General features: G+C 35.4%; 1 protein-coding gene across 3 annotated transcripts in view; it reads left to right on the top strand.

Annotated features, from left to right (window-relative positions):
• The first annotated feature begins 735 nt into the window (after positions 1-735).
• The window catches only part of LOC144978868 (uncharacterized), a 69052-nt gene continuing 55175 nt past the window's right edge, over positions 736-14612 (top strand). For 2 of the 3 annotated variants that reach the window (XM_078925455.1, XM_078925453.1), the window contains exons 1-3: positions 736-976; positions 13389-13488; positions 14561-14612. The exon at positions 14561-14612 is cut by the window's right edge and continues 94 nt beyond it. In XM_078925455.1, coding sequence (XP_078781581.1) covers positions 928-976; positions 13389-13488; positions 14561-14612 — 201 coding nt within the window. In that variant the 5' untranslated portion in view covers positions 736-927. The remainder of the gene's footprint in view (positions 977-13388; positions 13489-14560) is intronic. The other variant, XM_078925454.1, reaches the window with a different exon arrangement.

The following is a 14612-nucleotide window of genomic DNA, read 5'->3' as shown; positions in this document are numbered from 1 at the left end:
TTCTATTTCTGATTTCATTTTGTTATAGTTAAAGCCATAAAAACTCGACACGGTGTTGTAGAGCTCATTTTGCTGAACAAAATTTAGAATATACTCGTTACTATTCTGTTTGAAAAATCTACTTTTGTCTTGGGTGTGTATGATGTTTCTGGTAAATTTGTGACCCATCGTCTCAAAACGGTGTTATGTCGGAACAAACCACATGCTTAAAAGCCAAATAAAATGTTAAACTGGTCAAAAATATAAATTGTTGGCATTAACTCCCTAAAATATCGTATCCATTCTGCTCAATAAAACCTACAAACTCAACACAAGTTTGATATTTCTGGTTATAAATTCAATTTTCAACATCTCAACCATCCCGACTTAATACAGTTTTGAGGCGAAGGGTCACATTTCCGAAAATAGCTAGTAAGAAGAGCGTTAATTGTGTAAGTAATTTGTTATTCCCCTCGCCCTCTTGACTCTAGTACTTAGTCCTATCACATGAGTTTAGGACAATCTTAGCTATAGAAATGCATGCGCTTGGCTAAGAAGCTTACAACATTGCCACCCGGATGTATAACGGACCAACGCATAAAAATTCTGTGTTATCTTGAAATTTTATACTCTGGATAATACAGTTCAATGAGAATTACTCATATAAGTGGATGGCAAAAAAAAAACAATGCCAAAGACCCGAGTGACGTCAACTTCGAACCATCTATAAAAACAAGGAGAAGCAACATTTATTTTGACTCATTGTTTCTTTGTGGTGTACAAGGAGAGTTGGTTGCTGTTATCTGAGCCACTTTCAGACAGTTTCACAAAGTTAAACCCGAGTCTTACTAACGTAACGTGACGTGTGAGAGTAGCTAAGACAAGAACCAGGTTATTTTCATAGGCTGCTCAGATAGAAGAGTTGGGAAAAACAGATTCCAGTTAAAAATGGCCTTATCTCACTATGTTTTGTTGTTTGGAGCTGTTTTAGCTATAGGTGAGTATGTTGTATGTTTGTTTGTATGTTTGGTTGTTTGTTTGTCTGTATGCTTGGTTGTTTGTTTGGTTGTATGTTTCGTTGTTTGGTTGGTTGTTTGCTTTTAACTTTTAATTAATTTTGTGACCATTGCCAATCGGCTACTCTGTGATCTAATGATATGACACTCGCTTTTGGATCGGAAAAGCCTGAGTTCGAGACCCGCTCTGAACGGTGCATAGTTGAGTCCTAGGACAAGGATTTTTATTCACATTCTCTCACCGTACTCAGGTGTAAAATGAGTACCTGGTGGTTAACAATGTTGTCGTCATAGAGGAAAAATAAAACAATATCGCCTAACAGGCGCCATGTCTCGTCAAGTGAGATGTTAAGTGTTGAAGTTGGCTAGGTACACTTCGTAAAGAGCACTGAGCACGTTTTGTGGATATTGCGCTATATAACTGTTCAAGCTCAATCTCAAGTCAAGGGGCCAGAGTTGGTCAGCCTAACAGTTTGTGAGCGTTAATCACAATATTTTGACAGAGGAAAAACAGGCTACAGCTGACGATAGGCGAGACGGAAATCATTCAATTCTCGGATGACGTCAAAACGTATTTTGACAGCCTGTGTTAAAATTGTGAGCATTGATCATGATCATATGTCGCATTGATAATTTCCGGTAACAGGCATGTTTTTCATTTTTCTATAGAAGGAATTAAATTGACGCCATTCATGCCTTTGTTATTGTTTTCAGTCTGATATTTTTATGTTATTAAGAAATTCATTCTTTTATGTCAATTTGACGCCGACGATTCTCAAATATTTAGTTCTCTCCCTTTGATTCTTTTGAATGTTTGATTGGACAATTGGATTCAATAGTCTGATGTCACGTCGCCCAGCAACACGAGCTGCCTGGTTCTAAACAAAGAAAATGGGTACTTTTTGTTCTTCATGCACGCAAGAACTTCTCATTGTGATCAGAATGTATAAAAGTCAAAACATGATCATATTTATAATTTTTTTTCTCCTCTAGATACACTTTTAAGCTCGTCTGAGAAATATTTCATAAGGGCGTCCGTCTTTGTTCCGATAATTTAGAGCCTGTAACTAAGTCACTATGCGTCATTAAGATGGAAGTGACGTCATGACTGTTGAAGACAATGTGGTTACTATTTAAATGAAGTGAACAATTTGATGGGCAGAAATAAACTAATGTTGAATGATGAAAAGACAGAAATTATAATCTGTAACGGGCAGAAATAAACTAATTTTGAATGATGAAAAGACATAAATTATAATCTGTAGTTGGCAGAAATAAACTAATGTTGAATGATGAAAAGACATAAATTATAATCTATGGTGGGCAGAAATAAACTAATGTTGAATGATGAAAAGACAGAGATTATAATCTATGGTGGGCAGAAATAAACTAATATTGAATGATGAAAAGACAGAAATTATAATCTATGGTGGGCAGAAATAAACTAATGTTGAATGATGAAAAGACAGAAATTATAATCTATGGTGGGCAGAAATAGACTAATATTGAATGATGAAAAGACAGAAATCATAATCTATGGTGGGCAGAAATAAACTAATATTGAATGATGAAAAGACAGAAATTATAATCTATGGTGGGCAGAAATAAACTAATATTGAATGATGAAAAGACCGAAATTATAATCTGTGGTTGGCAGACATAAACTAATATTGAATGATGAAAAGACAGAAATCATAATCTATTTTGGGCAGAAATAAACTAATATTGAATGATGAAAAGACAGAAATCATAATCTATGGTGGGCAGAAATAGACTAATATTGAATGATGAAAAGACAGAAATCATAATCTATGGTGGGCAGAAATAGACTAATATTGAATGATGAAAAGACAGAAATCATAATCTATGGTGGGCAGAAATAGACTAATATTGAATGATGAAAAGACAGAAATTATAATCTGTGGTGGGCAGAACATCCTTAAAATGGCAAAAGTTACGGGACTTTCTTTTTGGGATCATTTTAATTATTTTTCTAAAATCACGAATCCCCTTTGGAGTGTTGATTGACGCTGCTCTTTAAATGTCCAGTCACGTCAATCACGTTATAAATACAATCTTGATTGCTGATCATGACAGCTGATCTTATAATACAATTGTGCGGCCAAGTCTACGTCAATCACGTTATAAATACAATCTTGATTGACGCTGATCTTTCAATGTCCAGTCACGTCAATCACGTTATAAATACAATCTTGATTGACGCTGATCTTTCAATGTCCAGTCACGTCAATCACGTTATAAATACAATCTTGATTGACGCTGATCTTTCAATGTCCAGTCACGTCAATCACGTTATAAATACAATCTTGATTGACGCTGATCTTTCAATGTCCAGTCACGTCAATCACTTATAAATACAATCTTGATTCACGCTGATCTTTCAATGTCCAGTCACGTCAATCACGTTATAAATACAATTTTGTTTGACGCTGATCTTTCAATATCCAATCAAGTCAATCACGTTATAAATACAATCTTGATTGACGCTGATCTTTCAATGTCCAGTCACGTCAATCACTTATAAATACAATCTTGATTGACGCTGATCTTTCAATGTCCAGTCACGTCAATCACGTTATAAATACAATCTTGATTGACGCTGATCTTTCAATGTCCAGTCACGTCAATCACGTTATAAATACAATCTTGATTGACGCTGATTTTTCAATGTCTAGTCACGTCAATCACGTTATAAATACAATCTTGATTGACGCTGATCTTTCAATGTCCAGTCACGTCAATCACGTTATAAATACAATCTTGATTGACGCTGATCTTTCAATGTCCAGTCACGTCAATCACGTTATAAATACAATCTTGATTGACGCTGATCTTTCAATGTCCAGTCACGTCAATCACTTATAAATACAATCTTGATTGACGCTGATCTTTCAATGTCCAGTCACGTCAATCACGTTATAAATACAATTTTGTTTGACGCTGATCTTTCAATATCCAATCAAGTCAATCACGTTATAAATACAATCTTGATTGACGCTGATCTTTCAATTTCCAGTCACGTCAATCACTTATAAATACAATCTTGATTGACGCTGATCTTTCAATGTCCAGTCACGTCAATCACGTTATAAATACAATCTTGATTGACGCTGATCTTTCAATGTCCAGTCACGTAAATCACGTTATAAATACAATTTTGTTTGACGCTGATCTTTCAATATCCAATCAAGTCAATCACGTTATAAATACAATCTTGATTGACGCTGATCTTTCAGTGTCCAGTCACGTCAATCACGTTATAAATACAATCTTGATTGACGCTGATCTTTCAATGTCCAGTCACGTCAATCACTTATACATACAATCTTGATTGACGCTGATCTTCCAATGTCCAGTAACGTAAATCACGTTATAAATACAATCTTGATTGACGCTGATCTTTCAATGTCCAGTCACGTCAATCACTTATACATACAATCTTGATTGACGCTGATCTTTCAATGTCCAGTCACGTCAATCACGTTATAAATACAATCTTGATTGACGCTGCTATTTCAATGTCCAGTCACGTCAATCACATTATAAATACACTCTTGATTCACGCTGATCTTTCAATGTCCAGTCACGTCAATCACTTATACATACAATCTTGATTGACGCTGATCTTTCAATGTCCAGTCACGCGAATCACGTTATAAATACAACCTTGATTGACGCTGATCTTTCAATGTCTAGTCACGTCAATCACGTTATAAATACAATCTTGATTGACGCTGCTCTTTCAATGTCCAGTCAAGTCAATCACGTTATAAATATAATCTTGATTGACGCTGCTCTTTCAATGTCCAGTCACGTCAATCACGTTATAAATACAATCTTGATTGACGCTGATCTTTCAATGTCCAGTCACGTCAATCACGTTATAAATATAATCTTGATTGACGCTGATCTTTCAATGTCCAGTCACGTCAATCACGTTATAAATACAATCTTGATTGACGCTGATCTTTCAATGTCCAGTCACGTCAATCACTTATACATACAATCTTGATTGACGCTGATCTTTCAATGTCCAGTCACGTCAATCACGTTATAAATACAATCTTGATTGACGCTGATCTTTCAATGTCCAGTCACGTCAATCACTTATACATACAATCTTGATTGACGCTGATCTTTCAATGTCCAGTCACGTCAATCACGTTATAAATACAATCTTGATTGACGCTGATCTTTCAATGTCCAGTCACGTCAATCACTTATACATACAATCTTGATTCACGCTGATCTTTCAATGTCCAGTCACGTCAATCACGTTATAAATACAATCTTGATTGACGCTGATCTTTCAATGTCCAGTCACGTCAATCACGTTATAAATACAATCTTGATTGACGCTGATCTTTCAATGTCCAGTCGCGTCAATCACGTTATAAATACAATCTTGATTGACGCTGCTCTTTCAATGTCCAGTCACGTCAATTACTTATAAATACAATCTTGATTGACGCTGCTCTTTCAATGTCCAGTCACGTCAATCACTTATAAATACAATCTACCTTGAATTTGTAAATCAGAAACCTTATACCTAAATGAAATTTCAGAAGTTTTGATAAATTCTCTGTACTTTCAATATTAGACGGTTGCAATTTATTACTGGAAAATGTTAGAAAAGAGAAAATTGTTAAAAATAGGAACATGTTACTAAAGAAAAACGAAGGGCTTATTCGCAATAGTACTGCGAAGAGTGATGTCATCGTGAAATCACTATTCGCAGTAGTAGAAGCGCTCTCCCGACCCTGAAAATGAGTCTTTGTCCCCTCATTGAACACAACACTTTTTTTAAATTCTAAGTTAATGGTGTGTTGTCGAATGGCTTGAAGTTGAATGAGAGTGTGTTAGTTTGAGACGGAAAGAAAAGGAGGGATGAATGAAACATTTTATGTGACTGAGAATTGAGATTTTGAACGTTTCAACTTTCCCTTCAAGTCTGAAACTTGACAAGATCGTGTTTTGTTTTGTTTTTGCTACCCCAATCTAATCCATGACAAAATCCCCGTCCCCACCTCTCCGACTTGATCATTCGTTCACATCTTGAAATCTACCAGCTTATCTTCTGTCCGATTACTTCAATGAGAATAGTACAGTCCCCGTTTATTGTCTTATTTAAAGTTATTTATTGTATAAAGGTTCCAGGAATCTGTCTCTCTCTCTCTCTCTCTCTCTCTCTCTCTCTCTCTCTCTGTCTATCTATCTATCTATCTATCTCTTTCTCTCTCTCTCTTTCTCTCTCTCTCTCTCTCTCTCTCTCACACACACACACAAACACACACACACACACCCACCCACCCTCGCCCTTGCTGATGACTCGTCTCTCAGTGTTCCTGCAAATAATAGAAATTACCATCAATAAACTACCTCTACTACTACAGCCACCACCACATTATCATTACTACCACAACAACCTACACATCGTTATCAAAACTATAGCAGCCAGCATCACCACCATCTTTACATCATCATCCCTATCATCAAAATGTCTATTGTAATCATTGCGTCCTTTCGCATAGTAACTTAGTAACTGGTTTTAAACTATAGGAACAAAGGCGGACGCCCTTATGAAATTCTTCTCCGACGAATATAAAAGTGTATCCAGAGGAGAAAAACATTATACATCTGATCATGTTTTGACTTTATACATTCTGATCACATGACATGTGAAAAAGTTCTAGCCAGCATGAAGAATTAATAAAAAGTACCGATTTTCTTTGTTTAGAACCAAGCTGCTTGTTGCTAGGCGGACGTGACGTCAGACTATTGTATCCTATTGTATAGTAGATATCGAAGAGTGTTTAAGAGTGATGTCTGAAATACAAAACCATAAAATATCGGTAAGTTTTACAATAGTTACAAAATGTGTTCACAACACTGAGTGATTGGATGATAGGTGAATGAATCGTTATGGAATGTAAACACAGCGAAAACAATTCATGAATGAGGCAAACAACAAAATGAAATAAGTGATACAATAACAACGTGGACAAGGAATGAATGAATGAATGAATAACTCAGTCAATAAATGAATGAATGTATGTATAAATGCGTGAATGAACGAATGGATGGAGGGATAAATGAATGAATGATTGGATAAATGACTGAATAAACGAATGAACTGATGGATGAATGATTGAATGAGTGGGTGAATGAATAATGTATAAATAGGTGAATTAATAAATGAATGTATATATGAATGGATAAATGAAAAATAAAATCAAGGCAATTCTGTAAATAGCGAGTACAAATAAAATATGATCAAGTGGGGCAATTAAGAGCGTTACTATTTAAACTGTAAAGTTTGATTGAAATAGATATATGTAACTAAATAAATTCAATTCTTTATAATGTGTTTCCCCTCCATGGTCTTATGAGTGCTTAAGATTAATTGGACTACATTCACAAAATAAAGCTGTGACAAATAAGGCCCCCAGTATTTATTTGTTACTTTTGAAATAAAGAACAAATGACGAATTGGTTTAAGATGATGAGAATAATATAGAAAGATGCCATTTAATGAGACGAACGTTCTTATAAATAAATAGCGATCACAGTTACAAATGATACCATGACACTATTACGTGACTTCTGTGATCTTGGGGATAAAGTTGTATAGTCTCGTGAGGTCCTACTTCCAGGCAGAGGACATAATTTTTTTATGACATCCGGATACAACAATCCCGGCAGTAGCTGGCAAAGATGAAAAATGAGGCTCTGACTAGTAATGGAGTTTTCCACGAGTCCTGATAATAAGATATAAATCTTTATGGAAATTTCCACGAGTCCTGATAATACTATACAAATCTTTATGGAGTTTTCCACGAGTCTGATAATAAGATTGAAATCTTTATGGAGTTTTCCACGAGTCCTGATAATAAGATATAAATCTTTATGGAGATTTCCACTAGTCCTGATAATACGATATAAATCTTTATGGAGTTTTCCACGAGTCCTGATAATAAGATATAAATCTTTATGGAGTTTTCCACGAGTCCTGATAATAAGATATAAATCTTTATGAAGTTTTCCACGAGTCCTGATAATAAGATATAAATCTTTATGGAGATTTCCACGAGTCATGATAATAAGATATAAATCTTTATGAAGTTTTCCACGAGTCTTGATAATAAGATATAAATCTTTATGGAGATTTCCACGAGTCCTGATAATAAGATATAAATCTTTATAGAGATTTCCACGAGTCATGGTAATAAGATATAAATCTTTATGGAGTTTTCCACGAGTCCTGATAATAAGATATAAATCTTTATAGAGATTTCCACGAGTCCTGATAATAAGATATAAATCTTTATAGAGATTTCCACCAGTCCTGATAATAAGATATAAATCTTGATGAAGTTTTCCACGAGTCCTGATAATAAGATATAAATCTTTATAGAGTTTTCCACGAGTCCTGGTAATAAGATATATATCTTTATGAAGTTTTCCACGAGTCCTGATAATAAGATATAAATCTTTATGAAGTTTTCCACGAGTCCTGATAATAAGATATACATTTTTATGAAGTTTTCCACCAAGTCCTGGTAATATATCAATTTTAAAATATAAATGATATGAGAAGTTTGACAATAGGCTTAAAAAGATTTGCGTCAGTTTGACCTTTCCTAACAAGAGAAGTAATATGCAAACTAATAACATCTTTCATACTATCTAAAATAGATTATTGTAACTCGTTAATCTCGAATGTAAGCAACGATAAAATATCACGCCTTCAAAGTATCCAGAATGCGGCTGCTAAATTGATTTTAAGAAAGAAGAGAACATCCTACTCGTTGCTACTTTTGTATGAGCTGCATTGGTTACCAGTTAAAGTGAGAATCGAATTCAAACTAGCAGTATTGTGCTATAAGTGCCTTAATGATCAAGCACCATTGTATATTACTGAATTTTTAGAAACTTATAAGCCAACGAGGAGTCTACGTTCTGCACTAGATTCTACAAAATTAATTGTTACAAATAAATATAAATATAATTTTACGGCGGCAGATCGTTCAGTCACGTCGGACCTTCCATCTGGAACTCTCTTCCTAAAAGAATAAGAGAAGCGCAGTCCTTATCAATATTTAAATCAAAGTTAAAACACCATCTCTTTGTTAAAACACATCTTGATTAATGCATCTTTGTAATTTGACCCCAATATGAATGATAATTTAGTTTATGTTATTATATCATTATTTTATATTATTTCCGTATTTGACATAGCATGTGGATGTATTATAACATATCTTGTATTAATGACTATATGTTTAGTTATTACATTGTTGTATAATGATACTATTATGTTGATGTAGTATGTATAATGTTTCATTTGTATAATAATGTCACTGTATTCTTGTTTCGCGCATTGAGCATCACCCAGTGATGAAAATGCGCGTTATAAATGTCATGTATTATTATTATTAAGTGGAGTGGGCTGGCCGTCAAAGCAAAATATGTTATTGAGAGAAGTGAGTGAGGAAGATTAAATCAATCAGCTTTTATAATAAGTGGCTACGAGACAGAAGATAGAACGGGAAGTACCACTGATTAGAACTTAATTCAGAGAGAAGGCTATTAAAGGAATGATAATCTAATATTAGAAGTTAAAGTTTTCTAAGCATACAGAAATATCACTGGAGTGAGATGAACTCCGTTCTTACAACAACAACAAAAAATCAAAAAATATAGTAAAATAAATGTGAATCATCCTTAAGGTGACAATCCTTACCCCCGTCATCATCGCTACCACCGCCACTACTACAACCATAACCATCACATCATCATCATCATCATCACTACCACTACTACAGCTACCTCCACATCGTTATAAAAAACCACAGCAACCGCCACCTCCATTACATCATCATCATTATCCTTATAGTCATCATCACTACTACTACTACTACTACTACTACTACTACTACTACTACTACTACTACTACTACTACTACTACTACTACTACTACTACTATTACTACTACTACTACTACTACTACTACTACTACTAATAGTAATTAATAATAATAATAATAATAATAATAATAATAATAATATAGTAATAATAATAATAATAATAATAATAATAATAATAATAATAATAATAATAATAATAATAATAATAATAATAATAATAATAATAATAATAATAATAATAAACTACTATTTTCTAAAGCTCATGCGCAAAAAACAAATATTTGTTGTAGGCTACACTCACTGCAAAGATAGAACGAACCCGAACTGAACATTTGCAGTACTACGACTGCAAATAATAAAAATAACCGATACACACTATTTGCAGTAGTAAAACATATAAAAACAAGCTATATCTATTATTTAATTTGCATAGATATATATTTTACGTTCATGGCTATTCGCGGTAATACTGCGAATAACGACTACGAACGCTATCCACTATTCGCAGTAGTACTACGAATTGAAGTGGCCAATGAAAAAACAGACAGCCTTCAAGCTGTATAGAATAATGGCGCCAGGCTTGTTTTAAACCAATCAAAATCCTCCTCAGCCACCTGCCTTCTTCAAGAGCTTCATTGTTTTCCTGGTGAGAAGCGAATAATTTATATGATTGCTTCCCGGGCTTATCAATCTTTACATATTGGGTCCCCGTTGTATATTAACAATCTTTTAAAGGTATATAGATAGTATGAAGTAGACGTCACTCAGGTCTTTGTTATCGCTTTTTGCCATCCACGTTTACGAGTAATTCTCACTAAACTGTATTAACCAGACTATAAACGTTCAAAGTTACACATAGTTTATTGTTGTCACTCAATAGTTTCCTTTCCTTCCCCCCCCCCCCCCCCCTTTTTTTCAATGTTGGAATTCCCTACCAGCATCTCTTAGGTCATCTTCATCCCTTCATTCTTTATAAAACTCAACAAAAACCCCATTTGTTTCAAATTTAAGGAAATGATGATCTATTTGTTTGTGTGTTTGTACAATATTTCAATTGATGTCAATGTAAAGCGTTTGATGCCTGTTTAGACGGGGTACAGCTCTATAGATAGTATGCGCTTGGCTAAGAAGCTCATATCATTGCCATCCGGAAGTATAACAGACCAACACACAAAAACTGTGTAAACATGAACTTTTATAGTGTGGTTGATACATTTTAGGGAGAAGTACTCACAAACGCGGATGGCAAAATACAATAACAAAGGCTTGAGTAGCGTCATCTTCATTCTTTCTATAAAAAGTGTTTTCTTTTGTTATTATTATTATGAGTAGTTCTCACTATTTCTTTTCAAACATGTTATTGATGCATTGCATTTATCCTATAGATAAAATGCGCTTGGCCAAGGAGTTCACAACATTGCCATCCGGAAGTATAACGGACCAACACACAAACTCTGTGTAACCATGAACTTTTATAGTCTGGTTAATATAGTTTAGTGAGAACAACTCACAAACGCGGATGGCAAAAACCATAACAAAAACCTGAGTGACGTCATCTGCATACTATCTATAAAAAAACAGTCACAACATCTGCCGGCCGGCTAAAACGTACAAACACTATATCAATAACAACACTCGACAGATAGAGAAGGAGATAGAGAGAATGTGTGAGGGGAAGAGAGAGAGAGAGAGAGAGAGAGAGAGAGAGAGAAAAGAGAGAGAGAGAAAGAGAAAGAGAGAAAGTGAGAGATGGAGAAATAGAGAGAGAGAGAAAGAGAGAGAAAGTGAGATAGAGAGAGAGTGACAGAGAGAGAGAAAGGGAGAGAGAGAAAGAGAAGGAGAGAGAAAAAGGAAGAGAGATAGAGTGAAATAGAGAAATGAGAGAGAGAGAACGTGAGAGTGTGTGTGTGTGTGTATGTGTGTGTGTGAGAGAGAAAGATAGTGAGAGAGAAAGAGAGGGAGAGAGAAAGAGGAAGAGAGATAGAGTGAAATAGAGAAGAGAAGAGAGAGAGAGAGAGAGAGAGAGAGAGAGAGAGAACGGGGGATTGTGTGTGTGTGAGAGAGAGAGAAAGACATTTGTCCCAACACTGGCGATTGTTATCTGTTGATTTATTTTTGACACTAGATTTCCCGTCGCCGGAAATGCTACTTGGACCGTGTTATTGTACGTTTTCTCCACGTCATGTTCCCTGCAGTCGATCCGTTTGTTTGTTTGTTTGTTTTTAATTTCTTTAAAATGTATGTATGCTGTCATTGTATTTTGTTGTAAGCTGAAGAAGGGTATTGAGCCCGAAACATCCCATGTTTTTTTTCGTCCAATTTTAAAGCTGTTATATGCATTTTTGTTTATTACGTGTTATGATTCACACCAACGTACACGGAATTCTAACGAAAAAGTGAAAATGGAGAGGCTTTGTATGGGAGAAGCCTATCAATTTTCACTCTTTCGTTAGAATTTTACGATCACCGGCTTCAGGCAGCCCTACCGTTTTCTACTTTTCCGTACACAGAATTGCATATTTGTTACGAACCATCTCAAGACGGTGAGATGTCTGGGGGATCTCTATACTGAAAAAATCTAATTTGAGTTAAATAATACTATAATCACATCGGTAATGGCCCTTGAGCGTAAAGAATGGCGTTCCATGACATTCAACCTCTTTAGGGAGACGAAACTCCGGTGAGGTACGGTAATGGCCCTTGAGCTTGAAGAATGGCGTTCCATGACATTCAACCTCTGTAGTGAGACGGAACTCCGGTAAGGTAAGGTACTGGCCCTTGAGCGTGAAGAATTGCGTTCCATGGCATTGAACCTCTGGAGGGGGAGGTAACTCTGGGGGTGTGAATCACATCATGGGGGTCCCGATAGCTCAGTTGGTAGAGCACTCGTCTCACACGTAAAGGGACCAAGATCGATCCCGTATGCAGTCGAGAGAGTTTTTTTTTCTGGACCCCTTGGTCTAAACCCAGCAGTGATGGTTAGCTGGGTCTGTTAGATCTGGCGGAACGTACTTTGCGATAGACTAGCGTCCTATCCAAGGGATAGCAAGCAATTGCTATTGTCCATTTCACGCTATAGACACCGGCTCCATGGGCCAAATGGTTCTGAAGGACATAAAGAAAAAAATACTCACATCATTTTAAAATTATCATCCGTATTTGTCACTATGTTCTATTTTCAAGGTGTTAAATTTATTTTTCTTGATTACTTGTTACACTCCACAGCTTCCAGTAGCTTTGTGTCACGTGACTTGTGTCCATCATCTTATATCAGTTTGCCTTTAAGTGGATATTTGGGCCCTAAGACCCCGCTTCTTCTTCTTCTTCTTCTTCTTCTTCTTCTTCTTCTTCTTATTATTATTATTATTATATTATTATTATTATTATTATTATTATTATTATTATTATTATTATTATTATTATCACCATCATCATCTATGACAGTGGTTCCGATGACCACTGGTTGTGGATCTGATCTCCTGGAATGCAACAAGAAAGTGCGGGCTTCAATGAGAATGGGTGGGGACCTGACTGCAAAGTGCAGGTAAGTGTCGTCTTTGTCACCCATAGCCCTCTTCAGTGCATGCCTGATTCCCAGACCACTCTGTCCTAATATTATGGGCTCTTCACAAACTGATGATCTGATTCTAACACAACAAAAGTCAACATTTAAGAAAACGATGATCATGGGGTAAAATAGAAGTTAATTTGCTTTTTAATCAATAGCTCAATCAATGGAATCATTTGAGTTCTTAAGTACGATCCCAAGTCGAGGAAGACACTATTTACATAAATATTTTTTTTCATTTCGTTATCTTACACCAGTGCATACACCTTAGTTTTCATTTTGAGTTATTTCTATTTACAACAATGAGCCCATTATATGTTGTATGATCAGACCTTCATAATATTTTCTTGACAACAATGAGCGCCATGCAATTTGGAATTATAACACTTGTGAATAAGTAGGAGGTCGATTGGATGGGAGAGTATTTCCATTATAACAATGAACCAGTAACATGTTTCCTATTATCAGACTTACAATAACAATTTACTGTATAAGGTGTATATATATATATATATATATATATATATATATATATATATATATATATGAAGGTTTGTCATCGGAACGCAAGTATCGGCCTAGAATGACATTAAATCAATGTACAATAGTTTGCGTTCGTTTGAGAGTATTTCCATTACAACAATGAGCATTAACAATTTGGGTTATCAGACCTGCAAATATGTTTACGTCGCTTAAGCTGGTTGTTCATAAAACTTCTTGGATGTGGGCCTATGTGGTCTTGTGGCATGAAACTCGCTTTTGGATAGGATATTCCTGGGTTATAGCCTTGCTCTACGCATAATTGAGTCGTTGGAAAATGTTCTTTACTCAAATTCTTTCACACTCCTCAGGTGTAAAATGAGTATCTGGTCTTAACAGTACTGTTTCCGTCCGAAAAAAATGTAATATCGCCTAACAGTGTGTCATGTCCCGTCCTGCATGTTTGACAGGGACCCCTTTTAAAGCGCTTTGAGAACGTCTAGCGGATATTGCCCTATATAGAAGCTCGATTATCTATTTCAAAATTACTATGATTGTCATTTTACAGTGCATTGAACGAAGCTAAAAAGTGCCTCATGGATCTTGATGGGAAATGCGAT

The sequence above is a fragment of the Berghia stephanieae genome, chromosome 8 (assembly GCF_034508935.2).
Source record: "Berghia stephanieae isolate SIO BIC M18660-M18661 chromosome 8, UCSD_Bste_1.3, whole genome shotgun sequence".
In the NCBI taxonomy this organism is placed as follows: Eukaryota; Metazoa; Mollusca; class Gastropoda; order Nudibranchia; family Aeolidiidae; genus Berghia; species Berghia stephanieae.
The sequence above is the reverse complement of the archived record's forward strand: the minus strand, read 5'-3'. Positions and strand labels throughout refer to the sequence as shown.